General features: G+C 44.9%; 1 protein-coding gene across 2 annotated transcripts; it reads right to left on the reverse strand.

Annotated features, from left to right (window-relative positions):
- Positions 1–5,600: 5,600 nt before the first annotated feature.
- On the reverse strand, positions 5,601–22,571 carry PMM2 (phosphomannomutase 2). Of its 2 annotated transcripts, none has more exons than XM_075285955.1 (8): positions 22,433–22,571; positions 10,979–11,090; positions 10,751–10,827; positions 9,498–9,589; positions 8,937–9,036; positions 7,250–7,325; positions 6,652–6,767; positions 5,601–5,994 (listed from the first exon to the last, which is right to left on the reverse strand). In XM_075285955.1, the coding sequence occupies exons 1-8, from the start codon at positions 22,499–22,501 to the stop codon at positions 5,890–5,892; spliced, it is 747 nt and encodes a 248-aa protein (XP_075142056.1). In that variant the 5' UTR covers positions 22,502–22,571; the 3' UTR covers positions 5,601–5,889. The 2 variants fall into 2 exon arrangements, with proteins under 2 accessions (XP_075142056.1, XP_075142057.1); XM_075285956.1 differs by having other exon boundaries at positions 10,979–11,086; positions 22,433–22,516.
- Between the last annotated feature and the right edge of the window lie 21 nt (positions 22,572–22,592).

Raw genomic sequence — 22,592 nt, forward strand, 5'->3', positions numbered from 1 at the left:
GTGGATACAAAGTACAGACCCATTCATTTTTATGGGTCCAAACATGCAACTGCAATTATTCAAGGACTGCAAATTATGAAGCACGTCCTATTTTTGGCTGCATTTGCTGAACAGAGTAGGGGATCATACAGGTCTTTCTGCAGATCTGTGATTGTGGGTGATATGTGGACTTCAAAGTTGGGAGTTTAATGATTAAAGGTTTTTCTGGAATTGGGAAAGGTAATCGCTAGCCAATGGTGGTGATGGTTCTACACAATGGGGCAAACCCATTGATCTGTCCACCTACATGCCGTCTGTTAGTAGTGGTCGTGCAGAGTATTGCAGCTTCATTCTTTTCCCTTTTAATGAATCTAAACTAATAAATTCTGCCACCACTACTAAGGCCCCATGCACTGCAATTTGAGAGGTTCCTATGCTCCATTCTGTGGAATATGGTGCATGTCCTATCAAGTGCCATTGACATTGGAACCCCCACTGAAATTTGTGCAGGACATTAAAATTTCATAACTCTGTTGGATTGTGCATATGGCTCAAATATCTTCAAGGACTGCACATAATCCTTGTTTTCTACAGTATGTGGTTGATTTGTATATTTTATGTTAGTGGTTGCAGTTAGGTAAGTAGCAGAGCACAGATGCTGGGGAGGCTCATTTTAGAAATAGGTGCAGATCCCACCTCTGGAACTTGCGCCCATCAGATATTTGACATATCCTGTGAATATGCCATGAATGTCTTTTGTGGAAGAACCACACTTAAATCTGAATCTCTAACCATATATCTATATAAAGCTATTAACGTTTATATTAGGACTAACTATATGGTTTAGTGTCCCTCATAGTTGTGCAAGAACGTGTAGAGGTTAAATCAGAGTATTCATCTGATACAGCACGTGTTCTTAGAAACAATACAACTCTACATGGCAGCAGAATGTGCAGAGTCACAGGCTGAAGAACAAGGCTCAGATACAAAGAGGCAAAGACCTAAAGCACGCTGACATCTAGGTAAGACTGTCAGAAAGGTTATCTTGATATACGGATGTATTCTCACATTGAGGTCATATCAATTTTTGATACAAAACATGAGTGCAACATAAGACTACATTATATGTACAAGACTCCCTGAAGGACAGCTTTAATCTATAAAAAGCATTGTATGCGTGACATGCTAACCACACTACTTATATGCAGTCATTTGGCACAGGTTAGGGAAACACAGCAAATGAGCAAGTTACCCTGTGACTCCTTCCCCAATGTAAATTAATAAAGAAACATTGTAACCCCAAGGTTGCTGAAATTTCTAGATATAAAATGATCAAGCACTGCTAGATTTTTCTGCAACACTCTCACAGTTTTTTGGAGCGGATTTTGACATGGAATCCACCTCAAAATCCGGCTCCCATGGACTTCAATAGGAGCTGCTCACTTCTTTTTTCCGCTAGCTAGTAGCGGAAAAAAAGAAGCGAGCTGCCCTATCTTGCCCTGGATTTCTGTGGCGCAGGGCTGCCTCCCGATTAGGCGCATTCTTTAGGCCTAATCCGGAGTGGAATGCTGCAACAGGATGCTGATGCACTGCACCGACATCCCGTCATGGCTAGCCACGCAGAAGTGTTCACACGTAGAATGCAAAGTCCGCCGTGTGAACATACCCTAACATTAGTGAAGGAGTCACCGGACAACCCGGTGCACAACGGCCAAAGTTTCTGAGTAGCCTAAGAAGTTGGTAATGGTATTCAACTAAATCTAGCTCAGAAAACTTGGACAGCGTTCAACAAAATGTTTAGTTTATTAAATAAAAAAAAAGAATTCACACATTTTAGAAAGTAATAGATGAAAAATATTTTATTCATACTATTTGACCTCTCATGAAATGTAACTTAAAAATTTTCCCCCTCTAAACCTCATCCCATCTTACAATTTATACGTGAGTACACTATATATGTAATGTTGAGTTCACTCTGTAAATATATTATCGTTTTACTGGTCTTTTCTAGGAGACAGTCAGAGCTACTCTATTATCAGTTGCCCAGGTTCCTCTTGGAAACAGTCAATAGGCTTTGCTGTGGACAGGCAGGTTTTACACTAAATCCAATCACGGTACCATGCCTGATGTAAAGAGAACATTTCACAGAAGGTACCTGGTCAGCAAGGACTGACGCTCTGGATTGTGCTGTGTTGATCCAGAGATATGTGTATAGTAACAGAATTATAAATCTTCAAAGCATGTGTGTAACATGAGAAACATAGCTGACTTCACCAAACTATGGTCTGGATTTACCATTGTAAATATGGCACATCTAGTTTGGGCTAAGAATTTTTTACCAGCTAGATATGTGGGTGTGGCTTAAATGGGCCATAATGAGCCAGAATAGTGTCAAAATTTTTAGGCTCAAAGTAAGCCAACTAAACGGTGCTCTAAAAGATTATACAGTGTAAAAATACACCAGATTTATCATCCAGCATCAGCCATTGAGATAAATCTGACGCACGTTCAGACTGCCTGTTTAAGTTTACACTATTAGTAAATCTGGGCCTGTATGTCTGGTAATATTACAATACCATGCACAATAATGGTGGCGATTGTGAAAGAGAGAATTTTCTTGCCGGTGTGTAAAAATGCTGAAAACAATTGTGTGCGAGCATCTTTTTAGCAAACCAAAAACTGGTTTTGCTTATCTGCTATGAACCCATGTCCTCACTTCACAACCAATTCCTTATCTATGAGGTAAATGCAATCAACATACTCGTAGATAATGATATACTTGTAGCTTTGAAGATTGTTTCCTTGACTGTTAATTCATTGTAAACAAGGCTTTTACCTACACAACATAACCTGTTTACATGGAGATTGCCTACCACTGTTTTCAATGGGAGGCAGAGATCGAACCAGGACGCTTGGGAGGGGAAAAAAAAAAAAAAAAAGAGATAAAAAGGTGCAGGCAGCTCTGGGATCAAAAATGAAAAGGAACCGGAAACAGATGTCTACTTCAAATTCCTCTTCATTTTCCGAAGTCTGAACAGGGCTTTACAATCAACATTATTTCCTCTATGCAAGTAATCTGCTGGTTAATACCGTTACTAGTTGCGGGCCCTATACACTTCACATGACATTAGGTGGGTACTGAGAAACTACCAATGGTACAATCACCTTAAAATGGACCAAGTCCAGTGGTATGAGTCACAATTCATCTCCTGAGGAAGCGAGTATATTCAGCGATACACATGGGGAGTCTCGTAGATGGCACACAATACTTAGGCCCCTCTGATGGGAGTATGCGCCTTTAGAAATTGCGGATTCTAACTAGATGTCACATTATTATCTTTGTTGTTGTGCTTTTTTTTTTTTTTAATACCTACTTCGGATTCTTGCATACATTTTACGAAGAAATATAAACCGTTTTAGAGGGAATATACCGGTATATTGTACCTCATCATGGGCACCATCTTAGGGGTATTTGAATATTTCTATTCACTATGTAGGTTTTTTTTTTTTTTTATTGTGTTAGGGGTCATTTACACTACCGTTGCCATTTTCCATCGTAAGATGACAGCAACTGACATTAAGCTTGTCACAATGAACGCTTACAGACTGATTCTGTGTCTGTTCCCATTGACACGAATGCAAACATGACCATGACAGAATCCATCTTCAGTCACATCTATTTACTTTTGTAGGGGAAGATAGTCCTGCATGCATGACTTTATCTTCTGTTACAAAAATAAACATGACAGTAGATGGCCTCCATCATGGACATGTTTGCATTCGTGTCAATGGGAACAGACACAGAATCAGTCTAAGACCTTCAATGCGACAACTTAACCCTTTCAGGACCAAGCGTCACTGATGCTCAGGCCAAATTTAGCACTTTGATATGCATTGCTTTACATAGCAATATCTTTTTAATGACTTTTTATCTCTCAACTGTTTTTTCAGGATATAAGGCTTAAAATAAGTAGCCTTATTTGTTAAATAAACTGAGTATTTTTTGTTTCACCATAAGTAGAAGAATGTTCTAAAATGTGGAGAAAAGAACATTCTGCTTTTACCAAAAAATATTATATATATATATATATATATATATATATATATATACTATTGCACATAAACATATTAAAATGAGGTTTTCTAGTAGTTTTGTTTACAGGGGTTGCGCATATATATAGGTTTTCAACTAAAAATTAAGTTTTATATTCAGCATGGCTTATTTTCTGGACCTCTAGTCCATGTGTAAATTCCCCAGTAGTTTAGTATAGTAGAGGGCTGTAAACTGCTGATGTTCTCTAGCTAGGCTCCCTGCTGAGACAGACATCCAGGAATTAGGTGATGGTGGGGGCTGGCAGGGGTGCAAGTTCTGCTAGCATCAATGTCAATGGGAAAACAGTTTCACTTTACTATGATCACTATAAAGAGACCATGGGAAGAATATGCAAATCTGTCTTCCATGATGTAATTAGGAAGTCAGGTGCCTCAGTATTGCAAACCAATAGAGGGCGCTCACTGGAATGTGCAAGCCTGTCTTCCCTGATGTAATTAGGAAGACAGAATCTCAGTGGGATAGCCCAATAATGGCTGCTCCCTTTAACATCATGCTCGACCTTCCAAGAAGCCTTTGTTTTGCAATGATGCTGGGATTATTACCAGGTATAGTCTTCGCTTTTATCTATAAAAGTTATTATAAAAGTCCTAAAGGTGTAACTCCTGGACAATAACCTCAGCATGGAGATGCCAGCGCTTACCTCTTCTACAAGAGCAGCTATAAATCACAGGGGTGTGACTTTCATTAAGGTGATTGCAGTACTGGGCACCAGAGCGACGTAACTAGCCAGATTAGCGACGTCTAAGGGTTAATGTTCGTTGCTGTCATCCTATGATGGAAGACAGCAACAGACATCAGTAATGGTAATGTGAACTTAGTACCTTTTCTCTTACTTGAGTGTAGTGTTCTTAGCTGATTTGTAGAGGTGAGCAAACTGAGTAAGCAATTTGTAACAAGCCAGCTTCGTTACGAAATTCCCCCCCCCAAAAAAAAAAAATAAAAATAAAGCTGCTCTGCTGGCATTGGAGGAATCCGATCTATTTGATGCAGCTTCCTTGTCCTAACCCCAACTATTGACCACAGTGAAGGTGTGCTTGAGGAGAAAGTCTGCATGGAATAGATCACTGGCTAAACATGCTGTAGACAACCACTCTGATGGAGGGTGCTGTTAATAACACTTATGCCGTATCCACAGGACAGGGGATAAGTGTACAGTCGATGGGCGACCCAATGGTTGGGAGAACTAGGGACCAAAAGTCCCCCTAAAGCCACCTTGTGAATGTAGCACTAATTTCTAATAGTTAAAATGATGACCTGGCTCCATATTTTTCTGTGTATGTGAATGATAATGTGGCCTTTCCTCTCAGTGTAGGGGTTGCTGATACCTTAACATTTTCAGAAGACACAAAAAGGGAGATGAAGTGACAGATCAGTGAAAGGTCTGTATGTTTCTATACCACACCAAACCTATAAACTCAAAATGCTGGCTATGGCTGCAATTTCCTATTTATAGGAAAAGCAATTGTCATAGGAAACTATTAAAACAAAAAGTGCAAACATAAAAAAGGTCTCATCTTTACAGAATTCTGATTTAGTGGTCGACTGAAGGAAGGCCACTGAGACGATGGACCAATCCAGACACTCCAGGCAATATACTATAGATGATAAGTCTAGATAAAAGTTTCTAATATATTTGGCTTGAAAACAGTAACCTTGCATAATCTTGAGTATCAATCACTAAAATACATTATGTTCCACGATTAAAGACTCCGTCACCATTTCTATTAGACCTGATTTCCAGTCCAGTGTCCCAGTACAGTATTCCAGCATTGCTGCAAACCATTCAAGTAAATTCTTTACTGGAAGAATAACTCTCTGCAAATTCTTTGTGTGTCTTCAGGCGAAGTCACAGAATGACCGATTGTTCTTGGGTCTGTGTAGATTTCATAGTCATTACCACCCTGAGAACAAAGCCACAGATCAGTCACAAAAACTGTCAAACGCATTTTTTATTTTTTTTTGCAAGCCTTAATATTTTCTTTCAATTGACAGCTGTATAAGAGCTTCTTTTTTTTTTAATGCGCAAGGGATATTTCTTACTCCTCTGATTCTGGGCAAGCACCTGGTTTGGTGGCTAATATGCTAATTAGGCTGTGAAGTGGGTGGTCCTTGGTTACAACATACAACTTTTTACCGCCCACCTGATAAAAAGCAAAATTATCATTCTGAATGCTGAAACAGCAGCACTGATTGCTTAGGAATGGTGGGAGCTAGAGAAGAAAAAACTTCATCTGCACTGGAATCAATGGAGCAGCAGCTATTAAAAGATGCAAGAGGTGAGTGCACTGAAATCACCATTCACCAAAAACGCTGCATAGGAATAGCATGACATGTAGACCGTGTAATTCTGTCTCCATCTACTGGCCATTTATGGTAAGTCATTTACTTTCTATTACACAATAATCCAAACAACACTATGGCCCTTAACATTTTCTTTTCTTTTTATCATTACCATGTTTATATAACACCACAACTATTATTTAGCAACTTGACACTATGGTCCTGAGCAGTGAAGTGAGATAACATAGATGAATGTAGAAAAAAAGACTAATACTTACTGGCATTGTCTTATCGCCAAAGAAGTGAGTTTGGGAGAATGCCTCCTTTTCAAGAATTCCTAGGCAGTACGTTTTGTCCCAGCCATTGGGAAACACATCAAAGCTGATCTGACCACCTATTCATAGGAAACAATTGTTTAGGTTGAGACAATGTAACGCTGGGTTCACGCCAGCGCCTGAACTCCGTTTTCAGGTTTCCGTCTTCTGCATGCAGTAGACGGAAACCTGTCATGCTGTGAGCGCCGGTGAGCATTTTATGAGCTCCGCGGGGAAATCGTTTTTTTTTAAACCGAATACAGAGTACTGCATGTCCGACTCTGTGTCCAGTTTAAATAAAACGGTTTCGCTGCAGAGTGCATAAAACGCTCACCGTCGCACGCGGCCGGACACTTTTCAAGGCCATTCAAATGAATGGGCTTGAAACATTCCAGCAGGTTTCAGTCTCCTGCCCCTGTTTTGTGCAGAAAACGGAAACCTGCAGAACGGAGACCGGGCGCAGATGTGAAAGAGCCCTGAATGGAAACTGACTTATTGTTTATGGCCTTGTTCAGGTGAATTCTGACTGCAGGGCCTGAAGGCAAATACTTCAATACCATACCTATTGAAAATGTCAGGCCTTTCCCATCAAACTCCTTACGCAAATCTGCAACAAATGTGTCTCGAAAGTGTTCTTTCTAAGCAAGAGAAAAAAACAAAACTTACATTTATCAAATCAAATTGAGGACATTTAAGAAGTTTAAAAATAAATAGACATCGAAGCTTAAAAGGAGTTAATGGTCTATCCATAGGATATCTCACCAGTATGAGATCAGCAGGGTCCAACACTGTTCATCTATTCTCAGCAGCCGTTACACAGAGAACTGAGCCACAAACAGAGAGCTCTGTTCTCAATGTAGTGACTGTGCTGAGTTATTGTGATCCGCTCCTATACAAGTGAATGGGAGCTGAGTCTTCAGCTTTGTTCTCCATATAACGGCTGCTGAGAACAGACGATCAGCAGGGGCCTCAGATGTACCCTAAGGTGAGTCATCAATATCATTTGCCTGGAAAACCTGCTTACATTTTTACTTGAATGTTTGATTTTTCACATTCATTAAATAATTGTGCATGGAGGAATAGAGAGGTGCGGAGGGTTGGTAGTTATAAATGACTTTTTGACCAACAGCAATAATATGTGTATGGCCGTCTTTAGAATATATGTTCACACAGTGGTAGGTTTCAGTTATTTAACAGGGTTTTCCAGGCAATTTTTTTTTTTTTTAAAAGGTCTGTTAATGGGTTAATAAGTGCACCCAAACACCTTTTAGCAGTATTTTGAGTGATTTCTGGGAGCTCCTGGCATCTTCTGCAAAGTATATCCTCCCCACTACTTGCATTAACTCATCCACTGAAGTACACCATTAGGAAAGCGAGCCTCATTCACCAAACTATTGTAGACCCTTCTGGAAGCTCCTTCACACTCCTAAACCACCAGAGGTAGCTGAATTCTTTTGTATTTTGTTTAGTCCAGAGACTTAAAGGGATTTTCAGTGCAAAAATGTTTTATTTATTTTTTAAAAAGGTCTGTTAGTGCTATTAATGGGTTAATAAATGCACCCATATACTTTTAGCCGTATTCTGAGCGATTTCTGGGTATCTCTGTGAGCTCCTGGTATCTTCTGCATTTGTTTACATGGCTCAGCTTCCTACTATGCAACTTCCACACTAGCTACTGCTCACCTCACTCACTCCCTCCTTGTCTCTCTAGCTAACACTACTAGCCCTTCCCTACCTACTCAGCTCAACCCCTAACCCCATTATATACTTACCCCTCTTCCTTCCAGCCTTCCTCCTGCCGGACGCCCATCCTTCTTTTCTGACTGCTATAGACAAATCGCTGCTCTCCAGCTGATGATCCTCTACTGCGGACATCTCTGATGCCGCTCTCATGCTCGCGCAGTAGAGGTGGATTATATCGGCTGCACAGAGCAGCGCTGGGTCTATAGTGCAGGCATCATAGAAGGAGGAAGAGCCGTCCAGCAGGAAGAAGCCTTAAAGGTAGAAGATAGGTAATTATGATGGAGTGGATCGAGGGTGGAGTAGTAGTGACGTTCCATTTCCAGAAACGGATAGTCACCGGATAACCAGCAAAGCCCCAGGAATATGAGTAAATATACATTTTTGATAAATTGATATTTAGACAGTACGAGGGGGGAGGGTGTTTAGTGTAGGGATTTCCATTGATCCTGGACAACCCATTTAAGTCTCAAAAATGTTCGTTATTCTATGTCAATGTTTCCACCTACTTTATCCAGTTCATAGAACTCAATACGTTCCTCTTGGGTGCAATTCCTTCCAATAGGAGAGACATTCAGCATTCCATTACGAAATTCAACAAATGTTCCTCTGAAATTACAAAAGCAGGTAAATGTAAGCTTTTCTCCGAAAGATTTGCTTGTTATGAATTATATTAGGAAATATGGACGTCCTATAGTAGGGTCTTCTGTTGGAAGGCTTGGTATACTCACTGAATATTACCCATAACATCTTTCAACATTGCGGGTGTAATTCTCATGTAAAGGATGCTGCTATTTTAGTGAAACATTCCCTGCTCATGTACATGATAGAAATATCTGCTGTGAGTACCATGCTGACCAGTAGGTATCAGCACATGAAGCTGCAATGTCATATCCTATCACAGAAGACAACAAGAACAATGAAGTGATTGAAAAATGTTTTTCCAACGACTTTATTGTCTGATAAAATATCACAATGCAACAGTTTAACCAACTGCAGAAACTCAGGATAACTCTGCTACATCTGTATATTAGGGCAAGCCCATTCTGGGAAAACTTTCCATTACAAACCTTTTCTTTGGTAGTTTCAGTTTGGCAATATATGCCAGGCAGTAGTTGATTATTTCTTGTAATAAATCCTCTCCCAAGTGGGCATGGATGCTCTGTAACAATGAAAGCATATAGTAGCCATAAAATACCCTATATGACGTTTTCCAAATAATATAATATTACAATGTTATCTGGAAAGAACTGAGAATGGCAGCTGATGGTGGGTTCACACCAGCGCCTGGACTCTTCTGCATGCAGAAGACGGAAACCTGTCATGCAGAGTCTGACCTGAGCGCCGGTGAGCGTTTTTTTGCTTTCCGCGGCAAAACAGTTTTGTTTTTTTTAAACCAGACACGGAGTACTGCATGTCAGACTCTGTGTCCGGTTTAAAAAAAACGGTTTTGCCACGGAAAGCATAAAACGCTCACGGCCGGATACTTTTCAAACCCATTCAAATGAATGGGTTTGAAAGATGCTGGCAGGTTTCAGCCTCGTGCTCTGTTTTGTGCAGGAAACAGAAACCTGCAGAACGGAGACCGGGCGCAGATGTGAACGAGCCCTTAATGTTCTGTGTACTGCACTGGTCACCATCCTGCAACAAAACTACAAATCCCAGCTCTCAAACAGCAGCCCTATTCTATAGTCTAACTTAAATGACCAAGGAGTGTAGTATGGCACACCATGATGGTACTAGTCAGTGGGTTTTTGCATGCAGCATGATGGATGGATTATCCATGTTCAGGCAGTCTTGCAGTGTGATTGTTAAGTTAATATATAACAGTCTCTGGTACTTATTTTTTTTGCAAATGGCAGCTTGTGCCCTGCCTGGCACATTCACGACCATTTGTATCCGATGTCTGGCCTAATGTTTCTAAACAGGACCTGCTTTTCCAATGTGTCACAGCTCTTTCTGGCACACTTCTCTTCAAAAAGTCTCCCAGGCCTGACCCAGACTACCTCTCTCTGGCATATGTCAGCTCCGCAGGCTTCTCTCTAGTATCTGTCTCATTCTAAAGCCCTGGTGATAAACTACCCAATATACATCTGCCCGTCTTCCTCCTAGAGAGATGAGGTGACACAGACCTAGCATCCACAAGTTTATTTCTGACTTGACAGTGGCCATCTCAGTTTCCCATGCAAGATAAAAGCACACAGTCATAATCCCCAACACTACAAATACAGCGTCACCAAGAACGGCAGTGTATGAACTCCAGTGACATATGGCCCAGAGACATGTTGCAAGCACAGAAAAAAAAAAAAAAAAAAAAACTAACCTGTTTGCAAAGAAACTTTCCATCCTTATACGCCACCAGACCATTTTCAGCAAACACGTAGTCAAACTTTTCAACGACTGAAATGAAAGTTTCAATTACAGTGGAAATTGCCATGAACAGAGGGCAGGGAGTGAGATCTGCCTTATATATGTACAGTATATATTACACATGCTGAAGAGAGCAGATAGATATACATAGAGAGACACAGAGTTGGCAGGTTTATTTTACCATCATCTCCAAGCTGTTCTTTAATTTTCTCAAAATCTGATCCTCCAACAACTCCAACCTTCACCTTTTTTCTCAAATTCTGCAAAAACTCTGCCATGTCACTAGTGACTTTCTGAAATATAAAGTGTAGATATACTATTAGCAGCGTTTATAATCCAGTAATATCCCCTGTATACAAGCGCATACATATACACCAGGAAGAGAGCAGAGCAGAGAGCCATCAGACACTCACTCGGATGTTTTCACCTTCATACCACATACTTTTGGTTTATTGTTCAGCAGTTTTTTTTTTTGGTCCTCCAAAGGACCAAAAAAAAAACGGACACCATCACAGACGTGAACTATGCTGCAGTGTTACTGTTAGGTCATGTATAATACGATCTCATATGCTAGAAAATCGGATTCTGAAACTCAGAAATTTTGGTCAGTGGGTCCACACACAGATTAGCACGATTCACTGGAAATAACGCACAGTCAAAATAAACATGCTGGACGGAGGGGACATCATCCTAACGTGTGAACACTGACTAAGAAGAGTTACTGCTGCTCTAGTCACAGGTGAATAAGCAGAGCTGCAGTGTAAAGTATAGTGACTCACGGGGCGGGGTTTAGACTCCCTTAGACTCTCTGTAGACAATGCAGATAAGCTGTAGTCACTGATCACAACAACAAATAAAAAGTAGCCAAAAGTGACTTGTCCTGACTAGAGATGAGCGAACAGTGTTCTATCGAACTCATGTTCGATCGGATATTAGGCTGTTCGGCATGTTCGAATCGAATCGAACACCGCGTGGTAAAGTGCGCCATTACTCGATTCCCCTCCCACCTTCCCTGGCGCCTTTTTTGCTCCAATAACAGCGCAGGGTAGGTGGGACAGGAACTACGACACCGGTGACGTTGAAAAAAGTAGGCAAAACCCATTGGCTGCCGAAAACATGTGACCTCTAATTTAAAAGAACAGCGCCGCCCAGCTTCGCGTCATTCTGAGCTTGCAATTCACCGAGGACGGAGGTTTCCGTCCAGTTAGCTAGGGCTTAGATTCTGGGTAGGCAGGGACAGGCTAGGATAGGAAGGAGAAGACAACCAACAGCTCTTATAAGAGCTAAATTCCAGGGAGAAGCTTGTCAGTGTAACGTGGCACTGACGGGCTCAATCGCCGCAACCCAGCTTTCCCAGGATCCTGAATGGAACACACTGACAGTGTATTCCCGTATACCCCATATATACACCCCAAATCCCCGTTCCAACGGTGTGCCCCCCCACCTTCACCTCAGAAATACCCTGCAAGTCCCCTAGCAATAGAATTGGGGCTATATACACCCACAATTTTTGCTACTGGTATATAGTGCCATTGTCTGACTGGGAATTCAAAGAATATATTGGGGTGACGTGCACCCACAATTTTTGCTACTGCTATACAGTGCCATTGTCTCACTGGGAATTCAAAGAATATATGGGGGTTATGTGCACCCACAATTTTTAATACTGGTATACAGTGCCATTGTCTGACTGGGAATTCAAAGAATATATTGGGGTTATGTGCACCCACAATTTTTACTACTGGTATACAGTGCCATTGTCTCACTGGGAATTCAAAGAATATATTGGGGTTATGTGCACCCACAATTTTTACTACTGGTATATAGTGCCATTGTCTGACTGGGAATTCAAAGAATATATGGGGGTTACGTGCACCCACAATTTTTGCTACTGCTATACATTTCCATTGTCTCACTGGGAATTCAAAGAATATATGGGGGTTATGTGCACCCACAATTTTTAATACTGGTATACAGTGCCATTGTCTGACTGGGAATTCAAAGAATATATTGGGGTTATGTGCACCCACAATTTTTACTACTGGTATATAGTGCCATTGTCTGACTGGGAATTCAAAGAATATATGGGGGTTACGTGCACCCACAATTTTTGCTACTGCTATACAGTTCCATTGTCTCACTGGGAATTCAAAGAATATATGGGGGTTATGTGCACCCACAATTTTTAATACTGGTATACAGTGCCATTGTCTGACTGGGAATTCAAAGAATATATGGGGGTCATGTGCACCCACAATTTTTACTACTGGTATATAGTGCCATTGTCTGACTGGGAATTCAAAGAATATATGGGGGTTATGTGCACCCACAATTTTTACTACTGGTATACAGTGCCATTGTCTGACTGGGAATTCAAAGAATATATGGGGGTTATGTGCACCCACAATTTTTACTACTGGTATATAGTGCCATTGTCTGACTGGGAATTCAAAGAATATATGGGGGTTATGTGCACCCACAATTTTTAATACTGGTATACAGTGCCATTGTCTGACTGGGAATTCAAAGAATATATTGGGGTTACGTGCACCCACAATTTTTACTACTGGTATACAGTGCCATTGTCTGACTGGGAATTCAAAGAATATATGGGGGTTATGTGCACCCACAATTTTTAATACTGGTATACAGTGCCATTGTCTGACTGGGAATTCAAAGAATATATGGGGGTTATGTGCACCCACAATTTTTACTACTGGTATACAGTGCCATTGTCTGACTGGGAATTCAAAGAATATATTGGGGTTATGTGCACCCACAATTTTTACTACTGGTATACAGTGCCATTGTCTCACTGGGAATTCAAAGAATATATTGGGGTTATGTGCACCCACAATTTTTACTACTGGTATATAGTGCCATTGTCTGACTGGGAATTCAAAGAATATATGGGGGTTATGTGCACCCACAATTTTTACTACTGGTATACAGTGCCATTGTCTGACTGGGAATTCAAAGAATATATGGGGGTTATGTGCACCCACAATTTTTAATACTGGTATACAGTGCCATTGTCTCACTGGGAATTCCACAAATAATTTGGGGATTCATTCACCCTACATCTCAGGCTCTTGCCATATTCACCCAGGTTGTCAGTGCTGCACCAGCTCGTTCCCAGACAGCTCGGCCCGAAAAACACGTTACCTATATAGAGGATTTGGACAATGAAGACAACATGTTCTAAATCTAATGTCTGCACCTTCTCCAGAATTAAAATAAAGGCAGCGTTTAACTTTCAAATAGCACTGCACAAAGGAAGAGCTTATCAGCTTGTCTCATGACATGCTACTGAAAAGTTTCATTTGTGTATCTTAATGTAAATATAGTTGTATAAGCTTTTTGGGTTTTAGGCACTGCCAAGTTATTTATTACCACCCGCTCCCTTATAATGATGATGACGCCAAAGTCACTGTGGGTGTTCAGAGCTCACAGCTTTGGGTGACATTTGTCTTGCTCTCTGTCGGTACCAGCTGTCTTTTTGGATACCGTAAAGTTATGTTGACTTTATTAACAGCTATAGAAGCTTTAGCCAGGTTGTGACGGTGTGTAACCCTAACAACACTAAGTGGGATACACATTAATAGTCAGTCTATGTACGCTAAACGTATCACTGAAGTAATTTTTTTTCCCTCTCCCCTAATATAAGAAAGGAACAGACATTAGACCTAGACCGGGGTTCGAGGCTTGAAAAAATCCAGTATTATTTGTTCTTCATGATGTGAAATATGTGTTGAAAAGCAACCCAAGATGAAGTCAGCCATGTGTGCCAGTGTGTTACTTGGCATGCCTTTGCTGGCCCCAACTGTAAGGGTCACTCTCCATTTCCTCCATTTTCCACTCCCCTTCACACCATTTGTGGTGAAGCAATGGGATGCACTGAAGTGCACCCTCTAGCCTCGTGTGGGATAGGGACATCAGATGCCACTCCAACCCCCTCGTCTTCCTCCGCCAGCCAACGGTGCGAAGATGAGAGGAGTGTGCTCTGAATGTTTTCTGCCTAGCAGAGGCTAGTTCTCACTTACGAAAATGGCCCCACTTTGACCTGTATATCAGGCACAATGGTGTAGGTTTCAAAGAAACATGGCACCAACAAGTTGGAAAACGTGGGCCATGCGTGGACCGTGTTTGAGTCTGGCAAGCTCCAGATCTGCTACCAGGTTCCAGCCATTATCACAGGCGCAAAAATGCCAGGCCCCAGGTGTAGCAGGGAAAAAAAAATGCCATCTCAGCCAGGATGGCATCCCTGACCTCGGAGGCACTGTGCTGTCTGTCCCCCAAGCTGATCAGTTTCAGCACGGCCTGCTGACATCTCCCCATGCCAGTGTTACAGTGTTTTCCGCTAGTAGCTGGGGTGGAGGTTGCAGCTTCGTAGGGTTTCAGTCTACTCCTGCCATGAATTTTGGCCTGGGAGAGGAGATAGGCCACCCCAGTTTGCACCCGGGGAACAGACTCCACCACATTCACCCTGCCTGTCATTAAAGATAAGCACTGCAGCATCCCTGACCACAGGCGCTTGTCCATGTGTCGGTGGTCAAGTGGACCTTGCAGCAAAGCGCAGAGCTCTGGGCCCGACTGATGTTATGGGACACATGCAGGCGCAAGGCAGAGACAGCACACCAAGAGAAGTAGTAACGGCTAGGCCCAGCATAGGGAGGTGCCCCAGCTGCCATCTGCTGACGGAAGGCCTGGGTCTCCAGAAGCATAAACAAACACCAACATCTCCAGGGCCAGCAGTTTATCGATGAGGCTGTTACAGGCTTGGGCATGGGGGTGGGTTGTATTGTACTTCTGCCTGCAATGAAAAGCTTGGGAAATGTGGAGTGGCTGGGAAGAGGCGCATGATGGTGCAGGCCAAAAGGGCGCATGAGGGTGAACTCCCCAATGTGTCAGAGATAGGTGTGTAGGTGTCCTTGCATCATATACTTGCACCATATTTGGCTTTGGAAGTTAATTTTGTGCCAAAAAGTGGTTAAGACAGCGATCCCTCAGCTACTCCCGTTACACTGTCTATTGAAGTTACCATCTGTGGAAGTGGACCACCATTTCTAAGATCCCAAAGGAAGCAGGCAAGAGATGTGCAGTTCAGAAAAAAAGATGAGAAAATAAGTTTAGGCTGTAGAGCACAGAGGGATCGGAGAGGACAGAGCTGGTGTCGGCCAGGTATTCCCACAACATGCGCCTATACTTGTCCCTCCTGGTGACACTAGGCCCCTGAGTGGCAGTAATTTGTCCAGGGGGGCCATTAACGTGTTCCAGACCTAGGAATAAGTCTTCCAACAGGGTAGAGTTTTGCATGCCTTTGCTTCTACCCACTGTTTTTGCTGCTTAGCTTCCCTCCACATCTACTCTGCTTTCACCCCTAAACATCACCCCAGTTTATGCCTTTGCTTCTACCCAGGTTTTTTGTTGATTTAGCTTCCCTCTACATCTACACTGCTTTAGCCCCTAGACATCACCCCTGTCCATGTGGGGTCGGTGGCCTCGTCATCCACCAACTCCTCTTCCAATTGCGCACTGCCCCCTTACTGCAAACCGCACATGACCACAGCTTGCCTTGATGGCAACTGTGTCTCATGATCCCCACTTAGGTCCAGACAAGTCGGTGGCGGGTCCAAAACCCCAAAATTGGAAGGAAATGGCAGATGCTGCAGTATTTCTAACACCTGTTCCTGGTGCTCGGGCCTGGTCTGTGTTGTACCCTGCACCCTGCTTAACGCATCTGCCATATCCGAAGTTGTGCTGAGCGCATGCTAATGTTTCGTGTCCAGTGCAATGGATGGGATGGGATTTCACATAAGTCTGCCACCCATGGCCACTCATGGTTGAGCAACTGAGGGAGTTGACTTTGACGAACCCGAGGGTTTTGGAGTTGGAACTACATCAAAGGTCTGTGCTGCTCACACACTCTGCTCAACACATGATATGTTTAGTGCCAGCAGTGTGGAGACGTCGCACAACAGCCGTTGTTCCAGCAGGTACAGGCGTTGTAGGAGTGCATAGAGGCTAGCAGCGGCAACTATACACTTTAAAAACTATCCGCACAAGCGCCACACTTTCACCAGTAGCTCAGGAACATTGGGGTACCTTTTTCAAAAGATTAGCAGCAATGAGTTAAAAACGTGGCCCAGGCATGGAATATGTTGCAGGCTGCCAAGCTACAGAGCCAATCCCAGGTTACGGCCATTATCACACATGACAACATGCCTGGGCCCAGGTGCAGTGGCAAAAACCACATTGCCGTCTCATCGAGGATGGCATGACTCACTTTGTAGGCAGTGTGCTGTCTGGCCCCCAAGCTGATGAGCTTCAGCACGGCCCGCTGACGTCTCCCCACACCAGTGTTGCAGCGTTTCCAGCTCGTAGCTGGGGTCAATTTAACAGCGGAGGAGGGTGGTGTTTCAGCCCTCCTCCCAGGAATGTTGTGTGGGGAGACAAGTCAGGCCACCACATTTTGCGACCCGGTCCACGCCTCAACTACATTCAACCACTGTGCCCAAATTGAAAGGTAGCGTCCCTGTCCGCATGCACTTGTCCATTCGTAACTGGTCACATGGAACTTTAGGGCTAAGCGCTGAATTTAGGGACCGCCTCATGTTTGGGGGAAAGTGCTGGTGTGGACGGCACAGTGCGGTGGCGCAGTAGACACTCTGCCCAAAAAGGGCAGAGTGTCCCCCAGCCGGGATTCCAACATCTCCTGGGCCAGATTTCTTGAGATGAGGCCGTTGAAGCCTTGGGCATGTGGGTGGGTTGCGCTGTACTTTAGCATGAAATGAAAGGCTTGGGAGATGGGGAGTTGCTGGGAAGAGGCGCATGATGGCGCGGGCAAAAGGAGAAATGGCAGGAAAAGGTGAGGATAAGGGTGAACTCCCCAAAGTGTCAGAGGCAGATGTGGAGGTGTCCTGGCTCCTGGTCTGGACTGCAGCGCCAGCCCTGTCAACAGTGGAAGAGGCAGTGGCCGCCAGGCCAAACGACGATTATCCTGCGCTTGCTCTCACCCACTGAGCCCAGGGCTTGCCTTCCAAATGATGGCACCCGCAAGAGGTGGTGAGATTCCTCTCCGCAGATCTCCAAACCATCTTGGACTTGCAAATTGCACTAAATTTGTCATGTAACTGACATGTATATGATGAGTCTATCCATTGTCTGTTCATTTTGGTGAAAGTCAGCCTGTCAGCTGACAGACAGCTGTGCTTGTCAGTGATGATGTCACCGGCTGCTTGTACCCCCAGTTTTTGCTGCTTAGCTTGCCTCCACATCCACACTGCTTTTGCCCCTACACATCACCCCTATCCATGCCTGTGCCTCTAGCCATAAGTCTGCCACCCATGGAAACTCATGGTGCAGAAAGTGAGGGAGCTGACTCTGAGGAACCCTTGGGTTTTGTAGCTGGTACTCCATCAAAGGTCTCTGCTGCTCACACACCCTGCTGAACATACGGTATCTAGGGTTAGAGCATGTGGTGACCTCGCACAACAGTAGGTGCTTCAGGCAGATGTAGGCCTTGCTGGAGTGTATTGCGGCTAGCTCCAGGTACTGTAGACTTGGGAAAGTGGGTGTCCAAGTGCCGCACTTTCACCCTTAGCTCAGCTAATTTGGGGTATGTTTTTAAAAATCATTGCACCACTACATTGAACATGTGGGCCAGGCATGGAACGTGTTGGAGGCTGGCAAGCTCCAGAGCCCTCCAACAAGCTAAAAAACCTGGCCCCAGGGGCAGCGGGGATAAACAAATTGCCATCTCATCCAGGATGGCATCCCTGACCTCAGAGGCAATGTGCTGTCCGTCTCCCAAGCTGATGAGCTTCAGCCCAGCCTGCTGACGTCTCCCCACACCAGTGTTGCAGCGTTTTCAGCTCGTAGCTGGGGTCAATCTAACAGCGGAGGAGGAGGAGGGTGGTGTTTCAGCCCTCCTCCCAGGAATGTTTTGTGGGGAAACAAGTCAGGAAAATTCTTGAAACGGGAGAGTTTTGCATCTTTGCCCTTGCTGCCTATGGACATCCCTTTGCCTCTAGCCACCATTTTCCCTGCTTTGCTTGCCTCCACATCCACACTGCTTTTGCCCCTAGACATCACCCCAGTCCATGCCTTAGCTTGTACCCCCAGTTTTTCCTGCTTAGCTTGCCTCCACATCCACACTGCTTTTGCCCCTAGACATCACCCCAGTCCATGCCTTAGCTTGTACCCCCAGTTTTTCCTGCTTAGCTTGCCTCCACATCCACACTGCTTTTGCCCCTAGACATCACCCCAGTCCATGCCTTAGCTTGTACCCCCAGTTTTTCCTGCTTAGCTTGCCTCCACATCCACACTGCTTTTGCCCCTAGACATCACCCCAGTCCATGCCTTAGCTTGTACCCCCAGTTTTTCCTGCTTAGCTTGCCTCCACATCCACACTGCTTTTGCCCCTAGACATCACCCCAGTCCATGCCTTAGCTTGTACCCCCAGTTTTTCCTGCTTAGCTTGCCTCCACATCCACACTGCTTTTGCCCCTAGACATCATCCCTATCCATGCCTCTTCCCCTAGCCATAACTCTGCCACCCCTGGAAACTCATGGTGCAGAAACTTTGGTTGCTGACTTTGAGGAACCCTTGGGTTTTGTAGATGGAACTCCATCAAAGGTCTGTGCAGCTCACACACCCTGCTCAAGATATGGTATTGTAGGGTTTCAGCGTGTGTGAATGACGGACAACAGCCTGTGTTTGGACAGATGTAGGCCTTGCTAGAGTGTTTTTAGGCTAGCAGCAACTCCTGTGCACTTGCAAAAGTGGGCGCACAAGCGCCGCATTTTCAACAGTAGCTTCGGTACATTTGGGTATGTTTTTAAAAAACTTTGCACCACTAGGTTAGACGTGGGCCAAACATGGAACGTGTTGGAGGCTGGCAAGCTCCAGAGCCGCTACCAGGTTCCAGCCATTATCACAGGCGTAAAAATGCCAGGCCCCAGGTGTAGCAGGGAAAAAAAAATGCCATCTCAGCCAGGATGGCATCCCTGACCTCGGAGGCACTGTGCTGTCTGTCCCCCAAGCTGATGAGCTTCAGCACCGCCTGCTGACGTCTCCCCACACCAGTGTTTTAGCATTTGCCGCTAGTAGCTGTGGTGGAGGTTGCAGCGTCGTAGGGTTTCAGTCTACTCCTGCCATGAATTTTGGCCTGGGAGAGGAGATAGGCCACCCCAGTTTGCACCCGGGGAACAGACTCCACCACATTCACCCTGCCTGTCATTAAAGATAAGCACTGCAGCATCCCTGACCACAGGCGCTTGTCCAAGTGTCGGTGGTCAAGTGGACCTTGCAGCAAAGCGCGGAACTAAGGGCCCACCTGATGTTGAGTGACACGTGCTGGTGCAAGGCGGGGACGCCACACCGGGAGAAGTTGAGACGGCTAGGGACGGCATAGTGAGGTGCCACAGTTGCCATCAGGTCCGGGAAGGCGGGAGTTTCAACAAGCCGGAACGCCAACCTCTCCTGGGCCAGCAGTTTAGCGATGTTGGCGTTCTAGGCTTGCGTGGGTGGGTGGTTAGCGGTGTATTTCTGCCGGCGCTCCAATGTCTGAGAGATGGTGGGTTGTTGTAAAGAAGCGCCTGATGGTGCCTTTGATGGTGCAGGAGAAGGAGATAAGACAGAAACAGGGGAGGATTTGGGAGAAGTCAACAAAGTGGCGGAGGCAGATGAAGTGATGTCCTGGCTCGTCCTCTGGAGTGCATCGCCAGCACTGTGAGCAGAGGCAGTGGCATGAACGGCGGGCGACGTTTGTCCTGCCGTTGCTGCCTGCCACTGATTCCATTGCTTGGATTCCAAATGACGGTGCATTGAAGTGGTGGACAGGTTGCTCTTCTCAGGGCCCCTACTCGATTTCGAGAGGCAAATTGTGTAGACGACACTATATCTGTCCTCGGCGCATTCCTTGAAAAAACTCTACACCTTCAAGAAACGTGCCCTCGATGGGGGAGTTTTTCTGGGCTGGGTACAAAAGGGAACATCTTCGGACATTCCGGGTCTGGCCTGGCTTCGGCAAAGCAGCTGACCTCTGCCTCTGGACATGTCTCTGCCTCTAGCTACCCTTTTTGGTGCTGCACCTGCCTCAACATCCACACTACTTTCCCAGCTTGACATCTGCCTTGTCCAGGTGGGGTCGGTGTCCTCGTCGTCCACCACCTCCTCTTCCAACTCCTGTCTCGCCTCCTCCTCCTGCACAATGCGCATGTCAACTGGCTGCCCTGACAGCAACTGCGTCTCATCGTCGTCGATGAGGGTGGGTTGCTGGTCATCCGCCACCAAATCGACCGGAGATGGAATGGAGGAGACTCTAGTGTTTGAGCATCTGGACACAGATACTCGTCTGTTAGGTCCGTGGAATCGCGAAATGGAGGGGCAGGTTGCGGTACAGTCAAAGGAAGGGAGAACAGCTCTGGGGAGCAGGGACAGTTGGGGTTATTGTTCTGGGAAGATTGGGAATTTTGGGTGGAAGGAGGACAAGACTGTTGGGTAAGAGGAGGTAGAGGCTGACTGGCTGGTGGACAATGTGCTTTAAGCGTTATCCGACAGCCATTGCAAGACCTGTTCCTGGTTCTCGGGCCTACTAATCTTTGTACCATTCAGCCTAGTTAATGTGGAACTTTTGTGCAAAGCGCAGAACTTAGGGCCCGCCTGATGTTAAAGGACACACGCTGGTACAAGGCTCAACTCACCCTAAGTGCCAAAAACACTGCTGGTGCAAGGCTCTACTCATGCCAAGGGCCTCAATCTCTGCTGGTAGCTCAGCTTAAGGTCATGTAACTTTGTTTGGAAGGGCTCATGTTAAGGGCTAGAAAAGTGAATTTTGGAAGGTCTTACCACATCACACACACACACACACACACACACTCAAAATGACAGTTAAGGGTGAGGGCTTTTGGAATTCCCATTGCCTATTCCATTTGTGGTTGTCATGGGGAACGTGATTTAAAGGGGTGGTTGTTACTGTTTGTTGAGCTTAAATTGGGGTTTGTGTCCATCCATTTGGGGAGTAAATAAGGTTTCCAGGTATTTTCCCACTTTGATAGAGGTTTTTTTGAATGTGGAAAGTGTGTAGTTGTTAGGCTGTGATGTTGGGGTAATAGAGGGTCTTTGGTGTGTTAGATGCCCCCAGACATGCTTCCCCTGCTGTCCCAGTGTCATTCCAGAGGTGTTGGCATCATTTCCTGGGGTGTCATAGTGGACTTGGTGACCCTCCAGACACGGATTTGGGTTTCCCCCTTAACGAGTATCTGTTCCCCATAGACTATAATGGGGTTCGAAACCCTTTCGAACACACGAACATTGAGCGGCTGTTCGAATCGAATTTCGAACCTCGAACATTTTAGTGTTCGCTCATCTCTAGTCCTGACCCCTTCAGCCTGGCAGGCCCCGAGTAGCTTTTATGTAGTATTTATGGCTTGCTGGGACTTGTAGTCTCAAAATAACATTTCATAAAGGGACTGCATATTGTAAGTGTCAGAGATGAAGTCATTGTACAACCTCTGTGAGTATGGTGAGCCCACACATAATACAAGCAGGAGTTCCTATAGAACTACAAATCTCAGCCTGCCCTGCCGCACACAGATGGATGAGAGTTGCCATGATGGCGCAGTCTCGTACCTGCCTGGCGGCTGTCAGGGTGCCGTCCACATCAAACAAGCAGAGCACAGCTTTTCCTCCTCCAGCCATAGCAGCGATCAGCAGCGACCCCCTGTTTCGTTATGAATGAAGTGTCCACTCTCGGCTTCCGTCGTCCGGCCACATCACTGCTTCCTGGTCA

This window comes from Leptodactylus fuscus, chromosome 8 (genome assembly GCF_031893055.1).
Source record: "Leptodactylus fuscus isolate aLepFus1 chromosome 8, aLepFus1.hap2, whole genome shotgun sequence".
In the NCBI taxonomy this organism is placed as follows: Eukaryota; Metazoa; Chordata; class Amphibia; order Anura; family Leptodactylidae; genus Leptodactylus; species Leptodactylus fuscus.

What these genes read in the sequence shown, in the direction of transcription:
- PMM2 (XM_075285955.1), bottom strand. Translation starts at nt 22,501, where the DNA reads ATGGCTGGAGGAGGAAAAGCTGTGCTCTGCTTGTTTGATGTGGACGGC. An exon ending in CCCTGACAGCCGCCAGGCAG is followed by an intron (nt 11,091 to 22,432) that starts GTACGAGACTGC and finishes TTTATATTTCAG; the next exon opens with AAAGTCACTAGTGACATGGC. An exon ending in GAAAGTTTCTTTGCAAACAG is followed by an intron (nt 9,590 to 10,750) that starts GTTAGTTTTTTT and finishes TCATTGTTACAG; the next exon opens with AGCATCCATGCCCACTTGGG.